Source organism: Mesocricetus auratus, unplaced genomic scaffold (assembly GCF_017639785.1).
Source record: "Mesocricetus auratus isolate SY011 unplaced genomic scaffold, BCM_Maur_2.0 Super-Scaffold_6731, whole genome shotgun sequence".
In the NCBI taxonomy this organism is placed as follows: Eukaryota; Metazoa; Chordata; class Mammalia; order Rodentia; family Cricetidae; genus Mesocricetus; species Mesocricetus auratus.
Window position 1 is genome coordinate 2,266,335 of NW_024429185.1, and position 19,539 is coordinate 2,285,873.

The 19,539-nt window shown below is 49.8% G+C and overlaps 1 protein-coding gene and 1 pseudogene across 2 annotated transcripts; one reads left to right on the plus strand and one right to left on the minus strand.

Annotated features, from left to right (window-relative positions):
- Window positions 1-1,707: 1,707 nt before the first annotated feature.
- On the minus strand, window positions 1,708-9,582 carry LOC101837221 (annotated as a pseudogene).
- A 667-nt stretch (window positions 9,583-10,249) lies between these two features.
- On the plus strand, window positions 10,250-15,799 carry Bst2 (bone marrow stromal cell antigen 2). Of its 2 annotated transcripts, XM_021223958.2 has the most exons (5): window positions 10,280-10,670; window positions 11,423-11,582; window positions 12,005-12,044; window positions 13,764-13,877; window positions 14,034-15,799. In XM_021223958.2, exons 1-4 carry the CDS (start codon window positions 10,377-10,379, stop codon window positions 13,864-13,866), a joined length of 597 nt encoding a protein of 198 aa, XP_021079617.1. In that variant the 5' UTR covers window positions 10,280-10,376; the 3' UTR covers window positions 13,867-13,877; window positions 14,034-15,799. The 2 variants fall into 2 exon arrangements, with proteins under 2 accessions (XP_040598061.1, XP_021079617.1); XM_040742127.1 differs by lacking the exons at window positions 13,764-13,877; window positions 14,034-15,799 and adding an exon at window positions 12,458-12,614 and having other exon boundaries at window positions 10,250-10,670.
- Window positions 15,800-19,539: the final 3,740 nt, after the last annotated feature.

A 19,539-nucleotide genomic window follows, 5' to 3' on the forward strand; every position in this document is an offset into this window, starting at 1 on the left:
CTGTCTGCACAGCTGGCGGGATCATAGACTGTCTGCACAGCTGGGATCATAGACTGTCTGCACAGCTGGGATCATAGACTGTCTGCACAGCTGGGATCATAGACTGTCTGCACAGCTGGTGGGATCATAGACTCTCTGCACAGCTGGCGGGATCATAGACTGTCAGCACAGCTGGCGGGATCATAGACTGTCTGCACAGCTGGAAAGATGGCCGCCACAGGAAATGAGCTTTGGTGATCTCAAGGTCACAGTTCCTCCTCGCCAGGGCTAAGTCCGCTGGGGATATGGAGAGGGTCACACCCATGATGCACTCCTTGGAGTCTGAGCAGCTACATCGGGGGCTTCCAGATAGAGGGCAGTTAGTTTGCTGCCTTTGGAACCCCAAAAGGCCTTCTGGAACACCCCAACCTTGGCTCCCCAAGATAACAAATATTTGGAAATGACCCATTGCGCCTGAAGGACCAAAAATTAAAATTGATAAAAGCACAAAAACTTGGGCCCTAAATCTATGCAGAGAAAGGGAACGTCTAATGGTAAGGGAAAATCTAACTCCTTAAATCAGGAGTGTGGCGCCTGAACCGGGAGCAAGTCCGCCTTGTCGGGAAATGAAAGAGAAGATGTCCAGAGTAACAACCATTTGCCATAAACGGTTAGGAAGTGGGCCTCGAGGGTTCATTTTTAAATTGGTTACAGATAAATATTGTGGGTACATCTTATTGTTTGACAGTTTTGAGGAGCAGTCTCTCTAGTTAAACCAGATTGCTTTCTTAGACTGCTGTTATTTTGATGATGAAAGCTATGAGACTGCAGGGCTCTCTCTACCTGAGATAAAGTGACCAATTTTGTTTGGTGATGCTGGACTACGCTCTAACAGTAGAAGAACTTGTCTACGCTCCTTAGTTAACTGTCTAGGTGAATTGGGATCACTATCTAAATTACTAGTACATGCCCTTTAAAAGGGACATAACCATTGAATATTTCCCAACTACTTGTGCAAATCACTCAAAGATTGTAAACTATACTATGTCCCAAATAACTTGAAAATTATTTGAAGTTTATGAGTACTCTTTTTTCTAATCCAATCTGTAATCCAGTTTGTAAAGCTTTCGCTAACTGACGAGGCCTAATTTGTATCTACACTGACTCCTTTGTGGGTGGGAGCAATTTAAGCAGTTCTTTTTATCAGCATTCACAATCGCACTTCATACATACCGGAGTGACCACACCATACACAGAACATACATACATCTTTCAGTCATCCTTTTTCCCTAGGTACTGATTGGTTTGTTGAGGTGAAACTTCCTTAATTGAAATCTCTTTTAACAGAGCAACTCCAGCCAATCCTTGAATTAAAACAAAAGGCTGGGCCGGGCGTTGGTGGCGCACGCCTTTAATCCCAGCACTCGGGAGGCAGAGGCAGGCGGATCTCTGTGAGTTCGAGGCCAGGCTGGACCGACAGCCTCCAAAACAGAGAAACCCTGTCTCGTAAAAACAAAAAACAAAAAACAAACAAACAAAACAAAAGGCTGGAAAAGGCCCTCATGGCCTTCACCATCTTTCCATTTCCAATCGTCAATATGCTGTTGTAGCCAGGCAATTTGGGAGGAGTTGCAAGGGGTAACAATAACATTAGGTCCTTTGCTAGGGATTTGCAAACTTATTTTATATGCCCTAAGAATAAGCTGTAAGATGTGCCCTAGCAAAGGCTTGTTGTACCATTTTAATGCAATTTCTGCCTTCTTTAGTGAGGCTGTGGGAAGAAGCAGGATCAGGGCCCCCTGCAGGGTATCAAACAAAGGACAAGGCCACCAGTAAAGAGTCCAAGGCTAGCTCGGATCCAACTGATATAGCTGAGCAGTCTCTGAAAATCATTTAAAGGTCTTAATTTGTTCAACCCTAAAGTAATTTTTTGAGGTCTTAAAACCAATGGAGGGCTCACTAAAAGCAAAGCGTATACAATCATTAGGATGTAGAGGAATGGTAAGCCATGAAAACCAGCCTTTCGGAATCTCTACGGGGTGGGCAAACCACCCATGACCATCACAGTTTTACCGACCTCTCAAACCCTGCAGCAGGCGCCATTTTCCTAATTCTGGGGAGGTGGAAGGTTCAGTGTGTCCAGCTCATGTGGGGAGGGCTGGAGAAGGAGGGGACAAAACAGAGCCAGCTCTGAGCAGTGTCTCACGGCCCGTGAGCTCGGTGGTCCCCTTTATCACCGCTTGGCACCCTTGGCAGGTTTGGAGGACTGCCGCACATCTGCCCACTCCTGTATGGAGATCTGTGGGGCCTGTGTCTCCTCTGTATCCACTGGGACATAATCTACCTTCTCATCCGATGTGGCAGATGATGTGGGTGGCTTGCGGTGAGGGCTCGGGGAGCCCGGCTGGAGGACTAGGGCTAAGTAATCCACATTGCCAGTGTTCTTCTTCAGAGCTGGGCTGTTGGTGCCGCTGGGGACAGGGGACGCAGACCCTGGGTTTTGCATAGGGGCATAGCTCTCCTCGCTGTCTCCTGAGTCTGTGCTGGTGATGTTTTGTGTGGAGATGGGACGGCAGTACTGGGAGGGGCTGGAGTTAAAGGCGTGGTTGACCCTGGACCAAGACTCGGTGACAGGTGACTTGAAAGGGAGCTTGTCGATGACAGCGTTGTTTCTCAGGTCAAAGGGTGTTGGCTCTGCTTTCCCGTCAGACTTGAGGTTGAGATTGACCGGGGGTGGCTGGATCTCACTTCCTCGGCTGGGGCCTCGATAATTAGGAAGGGCTGTGGATGGGTAACCTAGTCAGTCAAAATGATGGGGCCCTGCACTCATGTGCACATAGTGGTCATCAGAGCTGGCACTGTCTGATCGACCTGCGATCGTTTTCCCTGGAGATTCAGCAGACCAGCTGGCGCTCTCTCTGCCTTGCATTGGGTACTTGTGGGTCTCACAGGAAAAAGCTCGGTGGAGTCGGCTGTTGTCCATTGCAGGGAGAGTATTGTGCTTGGGGATAGCAGTTAAAGATCTGTTATCTTCCCTGACTGGAGGGCTTTGCTGGGGCTGCCCCACCGAGGTGTTTTTGTCTGCCTGACTTGGCTTGGGAGGCCAGGGTGGGGGAGCTATGGCTGAGTCTCCAGGAGTGGCCACTGTCATGGCATTGTGGTTCTTGTCCAGTGTGAATGTTCTAGGCATCTGGTAGGCTGAGCGTGGGGTGGTTGGAACCTCCGTATTGTCCACTAGGAGATTCCCAACCCAACACAGGGTGTTGCTGGGTGTCATGAAGATGTACACATCCTCAGTATCTGTCTCAGACTTGTGAGGCAGCCCTTGGTGTGGTTATGTGAAGCCAGGCTACGGGGGAGGTCATAAGTACTGTCCTTGAACTTTGTATTGTGTCTGCTTGGCTTGGGAAGGCTATAGAAGCCATGGACTTGTCCGCTGACTCCGTGGATACAGTGTCCACTGCCCTGGGCAGGTTTCTGTATGGCCGCATCACTCTTCTGCTGAGTACCCTGAGGGAAGCTGGGAGTCCTCACATTTTTTGTCTTTTGGCTTGTGCACTGGTGTAAGTAGAGATACTCCTGAGGTGTGCTGGTGGACAGGGCAGGCTGGATGTGGCTTGACACAGGGGCTCAAACGTGAATAAAGTGGGCTGGCCAGAGCGTGAAGGGGCTGAGGACTTCCTTTCTCTGGAGCTGCTGAACTCAGCTGGAGAAGAGCCGGGACTGTGACTGACTTCTCAGGGAGGCTGTGCCCTCCTCCGCCTGATTGAAGCTGCAGATCCGGCAGATGCTCTGGGCCCACTTATTCATGTCAGCCTCTGCCTCAGCCACCAGGTAAAAGTGAGCTACTGGTCTTGATATCAAACACAAAACTATCTTGAAGCTCTTTCTTGTTGAAGGTCAGGCCCGTATCCACCTGCTCACAAAAGTTTAGGCTGATGATCCGCAGGGGCTTCTTGGAGTGTTTATTCTTGTAGTACTCTAGAACACCTGGGTCGCCATCCATCCGGCCGCTCCGCAGGATAAAATCAGCGTTTCTTCCGGGCATAGCACCTCAACTTCTCCTCGGGAGGCGATTTCCTCAGCCAGCTGGCGTATACCATTGTTGCTGCTGCTCATGTCGCTGGCTGACTGCAGCCCACTGCCAGCTCAGCCGGATGCCAGTGCGCAGCTCGAGGGGGAGGGACTGGTCATCATCTGGACAGCCAGCAAAGGAAAATAAATAATTTTATTACGTATACAGTGTTCTGCCTGCATGTACGCCTGCAGGCCAGAAGAGGGCACCAGATCTCATTACAGATGGCTGTCAGCCACCATGTGGTTGCTGGGAATTGAACTCAGGACATCTGGAAGAGCAGTCAATGCTCTTAATCTCTGAGCCATGTCTCCAGCCCCCAATATGCACTTTTAATAATGTTTAAGTATATATGATTTTTTTCTGTAACATCAATAAAATATTTTTATAACTTAAAAAAAATGATAGGGTCCAGTCCATATACAGCTAGCCATACCCAAGTCTCCATAGCGTTGGGGGCAGAAGTAAGTCTTCGCAGGTCTGCAAGGTGAGAGTTTTCTTTTTCTCTGTGGAAGAGGGACATGGAAAAGACTGAGCTTATTTTGTCTAGGCGAAGGTGGTGCAATCAATTCTCCAATGTCCTGCAGCCTGTCCACAGGCTGAGCCGGGTCCTGCCGGGCAGCAGGCATCACATTTGAGCATCTTGCTCAATGGTTAGTGTCGTCACAATCCGTAGTGCCCCGTGATCTTTTTTAGTGACCTTGGTCTGGGATTCTCTGTCTAATATTATAAGCTTTTTAGTCAGCATTTTTTTTTTTTTTGGTTTTTCGAGACAGGGTTTCTCTGTGGCTTTAGAGGCTGTCCTGGAACTCGCTTGGTAGTCCAGGCTGGTCTCGAACTCACAGAGATCCGCCTGCCTCTGCCTCCCGAGTGCTGGGATTAAAGGTGTGCGCCACCAACGCCCGGCTTTTTAGTCAGCATTTTAAACATCATATTTTACAGATCTCTGTAGTATTAGAAGTCTGCCTAGGTAAATCTGACAACTTGTTTTTAGTTACTCGTTTTAAGCTTAGCCTTTGAAAACATATACACGGGACTGAGTAAGGTTTATCCCGTTATAAATCACTATTACTTAGCTTGACTATAACCAACAAATGTCTTTATTTATAAGGGTGGCTAATAACTTGATTTTCTTAACATCTTACAATAGGTTAGCAGCTTTTATAAAACTAACACTTTATTGTCAGGTTTACTTTTAAAAATGTAATGCTTTGACCTTTTAAAGAAGTTTCCCATGTTGTGGTAATACCTATTACCATTTTTTTCTGTTGTTATCAATGCAAACATCTGACATACAGGTGGTCCTAGGCTACCCTTATAAAAGGATTTTGTTTTTTTTTGTTCTTAAACCTCCAAAGTATTGAGACCCATGGGCTTAGAAGCTATTTTAAGCCCGTTGTTAAACTTAGATCATTGTCTTATATAAGAAATAAACATCTTAATTTCTGGTTAACATATGGAGCTTATGGCTGTGATCTTAAATTTTAGCTCTTTAAGTACAAATTTTAGCTCTTTAAGCACAAATATCTTATAACCTAATAAATTTAAACATTTTAAAAGCTGTTTTAAAAACAAGTAAAAAACCTCTAATGTCTTTTTGCAATATCAAAAATAAAGCACCCTTTATGTATTTAATACTATTATTACCTGGGTGACTGTCAAATTTATGTTATCAATTTCCAGTGTTACTAGTTTTAACCTTTTAACTAGTTTTTTTGTTTGTTTGCTTGCTTGTTTTGTTTTTATTTTAAGACAGGGTTTCTCTGTATTGTTTTGGAACCTGTCCTGGAACTTGCTCTGTAGACCAGGCTGGTCTCGAATTCACAGAGATCTGCTGATAACAAAAATATTTAAACCATTTTTGTTTTAGCTCTATGCTTGTAATAAAACTTACATTCATACCAGAAAACACAGATAGAACTTTTTAACAAGCATACATAATTTTCTTTTGAGAAATAAACAGAAGTTTGAAACAGAATTAACCTGGCATGGTCAAAATTCTTAACCCATATTACCATTTTTTTAAATGTAGTAATTGTGCTGGGTGTTGGTGGCGCACACCTTTAATCCCAGCACTTGGGAGGCAGAGGCAGGCGGATCACTGTGAGTTCGAGACCAGCCTGGTCTACAGAGTGAGTTCCAGGACAGCCTCCAAAGCCACAGGGAAACTCTGTCTCGAAAAACCAAAAACAAACAAACAAACAAACAAACAAAAACAAAAAAAATGTAGTAATTGCAGATATGGGAGCCCACAGTAAAGAGTTTACATCCTCCTCTGACACTTTTACGACTTTTCTTTGACCCTCTTTAATTTTTTTTTTTTTTACATTTCCTTCTGCTCTTTCTGAGTCCCTCAGACATCCCCATCTGAGACGAATCTCTCCTTTCTCTGTCTTTCTTTTCCGCTCTTCTCGGTGACTCTCACCAGGTGCATGGCTGAAGTGAACGCCTCATCTTCTCATTTTCCTCTAGGTCCTGAGTGCGCCTCCTCAGCACGCGCCTCTCTGCATCCTCGGCTCTCTCAGCAGCCCGTTCCTTTTGCTGTTTGTGTGGGGTTTGCCAGTCCTCCTTTCATGTTGTTTCAATAACTTTGTAAATTTCTTGCCTCCTTACAACTCTCCTGGGTCTGGCCAGTCCTTTCTCCTGCTCTACCTTTTATTGCCCGAGAAGCAGAGTCGTCCCCTCGGCAGCTGAAGCTCTCTCCGATGCTCTGTGCTGCGTTGGTGCAGTCTGTGCACACCCGAATTTGCACCCCCATCTGACCTGCCCTCCATACCCACAGTTTTATCACATTGGGTCTTTGCATCAGACTGATCATTCCAAGTCTGCACACAGCCATCACATCTATGCATCTGTTTAGCCCCGTTTCTCCGCCTCAGTCCTCAGCAGGAAACAGTGTTTCCCTGTACTCCCTGCCCCCACAGGAAAACTTTATACAACTCTTATTTTCTTACTATTTTTTATCCTTTACCAAAGTCCCTCTTTTTCTTAATTAATAATAATATGCACCAGTTTTTTAAAATAATGACAAATAAATGTAACCCATTAGGTTTAAATGACTAAAACCCACATATATATATATACATATATACATATATATGTGTGTGTGTGTGTGTGGTGTGTGTGTCTGCGTGTGTGTGGTGTGTGTGTCTGCGTGTATATATGTGTGTGTGTGTGGTGTGTGTGTGTGTGGTGTGTGTGTGTGTTTTCCTTGGAAGCAAAAGCATCATTTTTTAAAAACATAATGTATCTTTGGCTTTTATTTTAAAGTCAAAGCTTCCCAAAGTATACAAACTGGCATAATTTAACATGATTTGGCTTAGGAAGAAAGGGAGGCAGCGCTGGTGGGCACAAAGAGTCCTTGGCTGCCAGTGTTTCTGAAAAACACATTTTTATTACCCTAATAATAATTTGTAACCAACCCTTGAATCTGAGCGGCCGGGACAGCCCGGCTGGAGGGAAGTCTGGCTACAGTGTGATACCTGGGCCCTAGCGCTAAGCCAAGCCTGTGGCGACCGTGGCGACAGGAGGGGGGTGCGGCGAGCAACCGAGCTGGTGAGCGCCAACTTTGGGGGACCCTGGCTTTCCTACTGGCTGCATGGTCTCTAAAGGTCCACTGGGCAACACTCCCGGGGTGCTCGGCCCTGATGGCGCCCCTCCCTCTAGCAGTCACAGGCCGGCTGTGGCCTCAGCTTCCCAGGAAGGATGGCTGGCTGGGCGCACCCTCGGGCATCTTTCTCCCGAGGCTTTGTCACCCGTGCAGCGCCAGGGACAGATGGCGGTGGAGGATGCTTGCTCCCTGATCGCCTGCGGGGGGGGGTTCCGTCTCTGCGTCTCAGCGCCCGCCCGCCCCTTCCCAGGCGCTTTTGCCCAACCCAACGAACCCAGTGGCCGCTCGGCCGCCGGGCGAGGCTCCCAAGGAGGCGGTAGTGCTGGCTGGTGTCGGCCAAGCTTATCGCAGGGCCAGGAGCCACGGGCGCTGTCCTCCGCCAGGGGGCGCTGTCCTCCGCCAGGGGGCGCTGTCCTCCCCCAGGGGGCGCTGTCCTCCGCCAGGGGCGCTGTCCTTATCCAGACAGACTGTCACTTCCCACCTGGAGCCACTGCAGCAGGAAAGTCTCTGTTTTTCAAAGGGGAGGGAGGGACCTGTCCTGTTAGATTCTGTCTGAGTCAGCGTCTGTCAGGACAAACAAACTCAGCACTGAGACAAAGAAAGGGCCCACGTGTACCTAGATTCTTAGATTTACCTAGACACCTCAATTGAACTCCTATTTTACCTAGACAGTCCTCAGTTGCACCCTGTTTTACCTAGATTGCGGGTTTGATCCAACTCTCAGTTGAATACCTGCCCTAGACAGGAAGTCGGGGACGTCTCCTGCTTCCCCAGGCCTGGCTTTGTAGGCATGTCTGCCAAGCCCTTGCCTGCTACCTATTACCTGTTTTGCTAGCGTACCTAGATGCCTACGAGTACTTCGATTCCTTAGAAGAACATGCACTTAATAGGCAGACACAAAACAATTACTTACCCATCTAGTTGGAACCCCGGGAGTTCTGAGTCCTTGGAGAGTCCTGGATTCAAAATGTTGTGCTAGGTTTGCGGAATCCCAGAGATCACCTCTGATACAGAAGCAAAAGGTTCCATATGCTCAAGGTGGCCAACTTGGTCTCTTTCCAAGGTGGAGGAAATGAGATCCCAACCAGCCAAAAAGAGAAGCTTTTAAGGGGCAGACCATAAGGTTGAAGGCCACAAATTTCAGTTTCCATGGTTACTTAAGGTCAAACAAAGTACAGAGTCAAGCAGTAACTATGTATTTTAAGGAACATACATTTGAGTGAGATAAGACAGGGCCTGGGCTTGCAGGTTTACAGGGTCACAGGGTCTGTTAGCTATCCCCTGGACCAAGGGATCTTTATGGTCCAGGGGACCTTTATGACCAGCAATTAGCAAGGAATGTTAAGAGGAGTGGGGGACAGTCACCTCCCCTTCTCTGAGAGCAGGGGCTCAGGCCAGCCATGGCACTCCTGATTAAAGAGTTAAATTTTCCTTTACCAATAGAAGTTCCCTTTCTCTGTATAGATTTGGGGCCCAGGTTTTTACATTTTTATTAATTTTAATTTTTGGTCTCTCAGCACAACAAGCCAAATTGGTATTGTGATCAGGGTGTGGCTGGAAATCTGGAAAAGTGTACAACCCCTCCAGATGTCAGACCTGTTAAAATCTCCCTCCCTTGGCCCAACAGACAGGAAGTCCCTTCCAACCCCCAACAGAAAGGATTCTCTTGTGATGTTTCCTTTGTGGTTTGGTTTCGGGTTTTGGAGTGTGGGACGGGCAGAGGCATATGTCTAAAGCTGGGTCTCATGCAGCCCCAGCTCGACTGGAACTTCACATAGAGCTGAGGCAGGCCTTGAACTCCTGTCCTCCTGAGTGCTGGGGTAGCAGGAGTGTAGCCGTCCTCCAGACCCCTCTCTGCATGTCCTGACCGGGGCCCACCGTCTTTCTTTCTTCAAAACACGATCCTAGCACCAGGCCATGACTCATGGTAACTGTGTGTCTGCCCCCCCCACCTCGCCCCCCACCCCCGCCACTGCAGGGCCGCCACTGGGTGCCTACTGCGTACTGAAACACTTGCGTACCTCAGGGTCCCTCTAGGAAAGACGGTCCTTCCCACTCCCCTTCGCAGAGAGATTGCTCTAACCTGGGTGCCAGGTGTCCCCGCCAGGGCGCCGCGGGTGCCAGACAGGAGCCAAACGCAGCAGCGCGGCCTCCCTTGCCTGCCCGTCTCGGTTTCCTGCTGTGCACCCTCGCCTCACAAACCAGAGGTCCATGGTTCTTCGTGGACCAAGGGGCTCCAAAGGTCGCGACGCAGACCGCTGGCCACAAACCCTGGCCTTTGCCCTTCGGTCCACTCAACCTTGCAGCCTCGGTTTCCTTACCTGGAGACCAAACCGACAACTACTATGGGTAGCCAGGGCCCGGAGGAGTCCCAAGCACACACGCGCCAGGCACCGGGTAACTGGACACAGGGGGCCAAGAATTTGCATTTTCCAGAGTTTTTGTTTTTTTGTTTTATTTTGTTTTGTTTTTCCTTCCAGGGTGATTCTGCAGCAAGCCTCCCCTCACTAGGCCAAGAGGAATGCCTCCCTTCCAGGAAAATGAAACCGAAAGGCTGCCTTTCCTCGGGAAACTAGCAGATACCCCAGGACTGCTCTGGACTGCCCCTAGGCACTCTAGTTACTATTGGCTAGAGGAGGGGATTTATGCTAAGCAGGGGCGTGACCTCGAGAAGGTTCCAGAGCCCTCCGAAGCTCCCGGCTCGAAAACCACATGGCACCCACACTCTACCACTATCTGCCAGTGCCCATGGATAAGAAGGAGCAGGGACTGGGCATCCGCCCGCGGTACCTGGTGGCCGCAGCCGTGGCGATCGTAATCCAGGTGATCCTGGTCACCCTGCTCGTCTTGTACGCCGTCAAGGCGAGCAGCGAGGCCTGCAGGGACGGACTGCGGGCGCAGGAAGAGTGCCGCAACGCCACGCGCCAGCTGCAGCGGCAGCTCACCCGCTCCCAGGACAGCCTGGTTCAGGCAGAGGCGCAGGCGGGCACCTGCAACCGGACCGTGGTAAGGCTGGAACCGTCCCCGCCAAGGCCCCAAGTGACGGGAGGGGGGCTTTGAAACCGCCAAGCAAGTGCCCCTCCCCCCGCATGCCAGCGACTGGGGACCTTGAAATCCAGAGAGACCTTAGAACTCCTACAACTCCGAAATCCGCCTCAGTGTCCTCCCTTCCAGGACTTGGAGAGTCTCCAGATTTTGTGGAGGGTGCCGAAGTTGGAGAGCTTGAAACTAACTTAGGGGACCAGCACTGGGGCTTCCCTGGGAACTTCACTCAGCCCTGATGACCGAAACTTTTTTTATTTTTTGAGACAGGGTCTGGCTACTTAGCTCAGACTGTCCTGTCCTGGGAGTCACTCCGTAGATCAGTGCACAGAGATCCCCTGCCTCTGCCTCCCGAGTGCTGGGACTCAAGGCATGCACCGCCGCCAGCAAATTTTTGAAACTTTGAATATCTCTCTTAGTGCGGGAAGCCCCGTTGTGTTGCGTTTGGGAAGGACTTGCTAAATCTGTGTGAGCCGCAGACCATCTGGAACTTTCGAAGAGGGCTTGGTTATGAAGAGCTTTCAAATTCCCGTGGTGGGGGTGCTTAAAACTGCCATTTTGGAGATGGCAGTTTATTGGTAGGACTGGTGGAGGGTGCTGGAGGGGAACCAAGAAGACGTTTGTTTGGGTGGAAGGTCCTCTGATGACTTGGCCTGGAAAGTTTCTAGGGACCAGGACAATAGCCAACCTCAGTTTCTGCCCCTTATCTGACTCAGGTGACCATTCAAGATTCTCTGGAGAAGAAGGTGTCTCAGATCCAGGAGCAGCAAACTCGGATCCAGGAGCAGCAAACTCAGATCCAGGAGCATAAGACTCAGATCCAGGAGCAACAGGCTCACATCCAGGAGCAGCAGGCCCACATCCAGGAGCTTGAGAGTGAGGAGGGGTGGGGTGGGGGGAGTGCAGGGGGCCAGGGGAAGGGGTGGGGGAGTGCAGAGGACTAAAGGGGGAACAGAGCAGACAGGCCTCCAGGTTGGGAGCTGGGGAAAGGTGGTGGCCCAGAGTGAGGGGGCCTCAGAGCTACGGCCAGCTGCTCAGGAATCTGCGTTCTTCCAGAGACAAACTGAACACTGGTGGATCACTAGAAGGTCCCACTGGCCCTTCTACAACCCAGCGGAGGGGCCTCAGGCTGGCCCTTCATCCTGCCCCCCCCCAGGGCCATCCTGGGCCCAAGTGACCGGAGGGGCTTGGCCTTCCAGCTGTTACCTTGGGTGCTGTCCCTGCCCTGTCCCTGCTGCCTCCCTTGCTGCCCGCTCGCTCTGTGGCTATGCTGACTAGTCCCCTCTGTGTCACTGCAGGCCAAGTCAAGAAGCTGAACCAGGAGCTGAAGAAGCTGAGGTTAGAGACAGCTGCCCCCTTCCTGCCCCCACCTCCTCCCCTGCCACTCTCCACTTCCTCAAGGCTGGGGACCCTCGAGGCTCACAAAATCCACAGCTTAGGTCTGAGCTGTGAAGAAGTTTTAGTGAGGAGAGCTTGTAACACTAGCTTAATGACCTGAGTTCAAATCCTCAGCACCCACTTAGAAACTGGCTGTAGTTATATCCGTAGCTCCAGTACAGGGGAACAGACAGAAATATCGTGGGGTTTACTGGTCAGCCTGATTAGCCCAGGCAGTAAACTTAATGTTCAGGGAGAGACCCTGTCTCAAAAATTAAGGAAGAGGCAGGCAAAATTGTAGCCTTCCCAGTTGCATAATATAGTCCGAAGTTCATTACTAAAATAGTAACAATAACAACTGAAACAATATAAAGAAATGACCCAGAGACTGATATTGGCTGAGGATCAGGGAAACAAAGCAGCCAAGCTACCAGGGAGCCTCTACCAGGGCTGCGGCTGGAGAATGAACGCCTGATACTGACGACTGAAGACCCTGCTGCCGTCTTATACCCCTCTAGGGCGGGATTAAAGGCAAGAGCTCTGTTCCTCTTTTAGATTGATTCAATCTTGTGTATCCCTGGGTGGCCCTGAACCCAGGGAGATCTGTCCACCTTTTAACCCTGAGTCCTGGGATTACAGGTGTGCACCTCCACCTCCTAGCTTCTGGCTGCTGGGATTAAAGGTGTGTGGCTGGCTTCTGTGGCTTGTGGCTGACTTTGCTTTCTGGGTCCTCAGGCAAGATTTAATAAATCATAAATAATATATCACCATAAACAATAAGAATAAGATGGTGCCGGGCACAATGCACATTTTAAAGTGTCCCGCACTCTGGAGGCAGAAGCAGGGGAGCCCTGTGAGGTCTAGGCCAGAACAGACAAGGCTATAACAGAGAAACCCTGTCTCGGAAACCAAAACATCAAAACAAAAATCCTCAGAGGGAATACATCCCTAGGGCCACTGACATAGTGACCAATTCAGCTCCTTCCTTCAGGAACATGGCGGGGCTGCCTAGGAGCCTCAGCCTGGTGACACAGGAAGAATCTAAACCACTAGGGAAGTCTCAGTCCCAGGCTCTGGCTGCTCTTGCAGAGGGCTTGGTGCTGCTGGTCCCAGCAACCAGGACACTGGGTAGCTCACAACTATCCATAACGTCGTTAGTCAGCTATGTGAACTCCACACCTCTGGACTGTGAGGACACTGTACACACACACACACACACATGCATGCACATGCACGCACGTGCACACACACATGCACGCACGTGCACACACACATGCACGCATGCACGCACAATTAATAAAAATCGGCATGTGGGGTGACTCAGTGGGTAAAGTGCTTGCAGCACAGCCCTGTCAAACTGAGTTTGATCCTGGAACTCACATACATGCCTCTGACGCCACACACATGCACACGTATATACTCTAAATAAAATATAATAAAAATTTAAAAATGAAAATAAAACCTTAGTAAAGGAAATGTCATTTTGAAATACTACGAATAGGACTGGGGACCTGTTGGACCCCTGCCTAGAATGCCCCAGTGAGGGGCTGGGGGTGTGGCTCAGGGGTGGAGCCCCTGCCTAGAATACCCCAGTTTCAAACCAGCACAGAAACATTTAAAAAGCAGACATATCATCAGGGGTCAGGTGACCTCTGCCTGAGTCGTCCTCTCTCCCTCCAGGACCGCACAGGAAGCTTCTAGCACACAGCAGAAGAACTCTGCCAGCTCCATGGTGGTCTCCAGCCTCCTGGTGCTCGCAGTGCCCCTGTTCCTGCTCTTTTGAGTAGCTGGCAGGTGAGGAATTGGGCCCCGGGGGTGGTTGTGAGGAGCCGGGGAGGTGTGCATACGAGTTACACCTGGGCTGAGAGGAACCCGCTCAGGGAGGAGGGCGTGTCCCTGGGTGAGCAGAGTGGAGTGGCAGTCCACAGCTGAGTCTTTCCCTTTCTTTAGGCCACAGCCTGTTTTGATGCAGACGCAGTTGCACCTGTTGAGGTGACTGGTGGTCCTGGTGGCTCTGGAGGAGTCATGGCCCCCGAGGATGCAGATGTCACTGAGTGGAACCTCCCTCCCCTCCTTACTGCTGGGGAGGGTGAGAGGAGCTTCTCCTTTTCTGCTTTCGTTGGGGAGGGGAGTCACTCATTCTGATGTCTTTGAGCTCTGAAAAATTAAGTAATTTGGAAAGAAACAGCTTGCTTCTAAGTTGCTAGTGTCACTGGGTCCCCTGCTTCTCACTATTGGGGGCCACCCTGCAAGCTGGGGTGCATGCAGATTGCTAACCATGTCTGTCCGCCCGCCCCCTCTGCAGCCGGGTCAGAGGGTAGAGAGTGGCCCCGGGATCTTGGGTCTCTAACTCCTCACTTACTGGTGCTCTGAGGCCAGAACGTTGTGCTCCCGTCTCTCACAGAGAGTTCTGGGCAGGGGTTTGTATTAGTCAGGTTCTCCAGAGCAGCATAGACTATAGAAGGAAAATAGACGGGTAAGTGACAGATAGACAGATAGATAGAGAGATAGATAGAGAGAGAGATAGAGAGAGAGATAGAGAGATAGATAGAGAGAGAGATAGAGAGATAGGTGACAGATAGAGAGAGATAGAGAGATAGAGAGAGAGATAGATAGAGAGATAGAGAGATAGGTGACAGATAGAGAGAGAGATAGAGAGTTAGGTGATAGATAGGTGACAGATAGATAGATAGGTAATAAAGAGATATCTAGATTATACACAAATAAGTGGTAAGTAGATGGATGACAGGTGGGTAACACAGAGATATATAGATAGATGACAGATAACAGAGAGATGGATGGATGAGAGATGGATGGATGAGAGATGGATGGATGAGAGATGGATGGATGAGAGATGGATGGATGAGAGATGGATGGATGAGAGATGGATGGATGAATGAGGCTCACAGGCTATGGTCCAGCTAACCCAGCAATGGCTATCTGCCAACAGAAGACTTTCTTTCATTTGTTTGAGAATTTTTCTGCTTGTACAGACCAAACAGAAGCTCATGCTTCTTTATCTGTTTCATGCCTGGAACACAAAGTAGCCACTGCCAAAGGTCCCTGTGCGCCATGCCGTCATGAAACCCCCTGCCTGTGCTGCCCATTAGGTAACTACAATAGCCTTGTGTTTGGTGGTTCAGTGAAGTCACCTGACCCCTGCTACCCCTGGGCCCAGTTAAACCCATTGCGTTTAATCCAGCCTTCCGAGCAGCAGCCTTCCGAGCAGCAGCCTTCCGAGCAGCAGTGTCTCTAAACCTAAGCCCTGGCACGTTTGGACAGCAAAGCTCTCCAAACTGCTGGTGCCCTCAGCACTGTGGGTCTCAGAGGACTGGTGAAGCTCATGTCTTCTGGCCTTCCCATTGTGGGGGATTAGGTTGTACACACCCACTGGGGTACTGCAAGTTCCCTGAGCCTTGAAGTCCCTTCTTCAACACTAAGCCAACAGATGTCAGGCACCCCCACTGCTCTTCAGCAGGTCATCTTCCGACAGCTGCCCCAGCCAGCCATTCAAGCAAACTTCAGACACCTGTTAACTGTGCACTCTTCCATATTAAGCCTAGAATCTGTACTCAGAGGGTCCATATCGACAAACTCAGCCTGATGCGATTTTATGTTCCTTCTGCTATTATCCCACACCCTTGACCCCATTCCCACACGTGCCTTCTCCACACCTCTGCGTGAGTGAATTAGTAAAGTCACTAATCTCCTTTGTAGTGCTTGTTGTTATTATCGTTTGGTTGGTTTTTTCGATTGTTTTGGGGTTTTGGGGGGGTTGTTTGGTTTGGTTTTGGTTTTGGTTTTTCGAGACAGGATTTCTCTGTAGCTTTGGAAGCTGTCCTGGAACTCGCTCTGTAGACCAGGCCTTGAACTCACAGAGGTCCGCCTGCCTCTGCCTCCCGAGTAAAGGAAGGCGGGCACGCCCCCAGGTGTCTCCTTGTGGTGTAGCACGCTGGGCTATTGTCTCCCTCTAGGAGTTGGCTTAGCCTTGAGTCTGGTTATGGGTTTAGAGGAAAGTACTGGGGTTGAGGGACAGCAACACTGTCTTCAGAGAAAGCATCTCCTCACAGGTAAAAGGGCGGCATCTCAGAGGTGGGGTGAGAGTGCATCTTCACCTGAGGATGGAGAGACTTGGGCGAGATGAACCCTTGAAAATCCGAGGGTTCTAAGTTCTCAGCTTCAACTGTCTCCTCCCACAGCCCTGTCCCAACTCCAGGATTCCATTCTTACCGGTTAACACCCTTACTGGGACTTGAATTTTTGTATGTGATTCAGCCAACCTTATAATGAGGGCTTCGGCTCAAGATGGTTTCCCTCTGGGGCACTTGGAAACCATTACTGGAGCCGGCCAGATTTTCACTGAGTTCATTGCTGTCCTTCACCGCATCCTGAGCTGAGTTGCTTAATTTTATCACGGAGGTCACTCTATTCTGTTGTGGGGTGTCCACCAGAGAAGACTGCTTGGACACAGGTTTAAGCCAATAGAAAGTCTATCAGCCGGCCGGTGACTACACTGTGTGTTTGGTAAGCCGGTGTAGCCCCAAACCTTTCTCAGGTAAGTTTTTTTTTCACTTATTTATTTTTATTTTATGTGCATTGGTATTTTTCCTGTATGTGTAAGAGTGTCAGGTCTTGGAGTTACAGGCTGCTGTGAGCTGCCATGTGTGCTGGGAATGAACCATGTCCTCTGGAAGAGCAGAGGTGGTGCTCTTAACAGCTTAAAAGCTAACCTCTCCAGCCCCAGGTGAGCTTGTAAGCCCAAAAACCATGTGCTGGGCTGACATGCTTCAGCTGACAAGAACAGTTAGAAGCCAGAGAGCACTGATATTACATTTAGACTTTCCCAGAACTATGGGTTTGATGGATTAGGTCTTTGTGTTCATCTCAGCTGGTGGTGCTGTCTGCAGGCTGAGTCTTACAGCCTGACTGGAAATCCACCATGGTGTCCTTAGTGCTAAGGACAGGACTGCTTCCATTTTCCCTTGTCAGTTTGTCCAGAGACGCCTGTGGCAGCCAAACAACGCCAGCATTTTCCTTCTTTTCCCACAAATTGTGAAAAGTTTTTGTTTTTGTTTGGTTGTTTGGTTGGTTTTGTTTTGTTTGTTTGGTTGGTTGGTTTTTTGGTTTTTCAAGACTGGAATTCTCTAGACCCCTCCCTCCACGGGATATCTCTGCATTCCTCTGTTAACTTCCTTCCTCCAATTGTCCCTGTCTTTTCCTGCTGGCGGTACTGAGGTTCACGGTCCTGTTCCCTTTACCCCACAGTACCCACTGGGGCCCCAAATGCCCATTCACAGGCACCTCTAAATCCCTTTGCGCCTTGATTGTTGGTGGCCTCACATCATTGTCTGTCTCACTCACAATCGGAGAGCAAGCTCTTTCCACTGTTGGGAATGTTGTACAAGCTTTTTCTAAGCCCTGAGGCCTGAGGTGTCGCTCAGCTCTGCTGTGGTGTGTGTGCCTTTGCATGCTCCTGTGTGTGTGCGCATGTGTGCATTCTCGTGTTCACTGGAGTGTGTGTGTGCTCAACCCTCCTGCTGCTGTGCACCTGTGGTGAGTGATTGTGTGTGTGTATGTGTGTGTGTGTGTGTGTGTGTGTGTGTGTGTGTTCTGGGGGCCAAACCCACGACCCGACCTCAGGCCACGCCCCAGCCCCCCACTGGGGGACCCTAGGCAGGGCTTTCCTGTGGCCCGGCCACTGGCCCCTGACTGGGGCTACTTAGGGCTGGCCTTTTCTGGTGTCCTGGAGAGAAGCCTGCCCTCTGGGGCCAGATGATGCCACATGGCCTCATGAGTGTAGCTGTGTCTGTTTGTAAAACATTGTCCAGCCAGGCTGGCCGCTGTCCCTTGTTGACTTTGTCTTTAGGAGGGACATTGTCTATGCTGCATGGGTTTTCCCTGACCCCCACCCCAGACCATCACCCATCGATCTGTAACTTAGCCGAATAAACGCGTATATTCCTTGGGGGTGACTTTTGGAGCAGTGGAAGTGGGGGTCAGGCCTCAGGTGGGATGACTGTCCCTCACTTGCAGACATGTGCCAGAACCGCAGATTTGTAACTGACACGTCTCTCCCCTGGTGTTTTCTGTGAAAATTTCCTTTCCTGGGGCCGAATGAACAGGGGAGGGGAGGGTTGGACTTTTTTTTTTTAATCTATTTGGGTCACTGTCTCCTTCACACTGTGGAGGAGCTAGATCAGGGGACAGTTGTACAGAGATCACCACACACACACACACACACACACTCACAGACACACACACAGACACAGACCACACACACAGACACACACACACACACTCACAGACACACACACAGACAGACACACACCACACACACTCACAGACACACATACACAGAGACACACACCACACACACACTCACAGACACACACTCACAGACACACACAGACAGACACACACCACACACACAGACACACACACACAGAGACACACACCACACACACTCACAGACACACACACTCACAGACACACACACACTCACAGACACACACACACCACACACACCACACACACCACACACACACACAGAGACACACACAGACACACACACAGACACTCACACACAGACACACACACCACACACACACAGACACACACACCACACACACACACAGAGACACACAGACACACACAGACAGACACACACAGACAGACACACACACAGAGACACACACACCACACACACAGACAGACACACACCACACACACAGACAGACACACACCACACACACTCACAGACACACATACACACAGACACACACCACACACACTCACAGACACACACACAGACACACACCACACACACTCACAGACACACACACACTCACAGACACACACACAGACAGACACACACCACACACACAGACACACACACAGACACACACCACACACACTCACAGACACACACAGACACTCACACACAGACACACACACCACACACACACAGACACACACACACAGAGACACACAGACACACACACCACACACACTCACAGACACACACACACAAACAGACACACAGGTACACAGACACACACACACAGACACACACAGACACACACCACACACACTCACAGACACACACAGACACACACCACACACACAGACACACACCACATACACACACAGACATACACACATACAGAGACACACACACAGACACACACAGACACACACCACACTCACAGTCACAGACACACACCACACACACACTCACAGACACACACAGACACACACCACACATACACAGACACACACATACACACAGAGACACACCACACACACTCACAGACACACACAGACACACACCACACACACACAGACACACACCACATACACACACAGACATACACACATACAGAGACACACACACACATACACAGACACACACCACACACACTCACAGACACACACACAGACACACACCACACATACA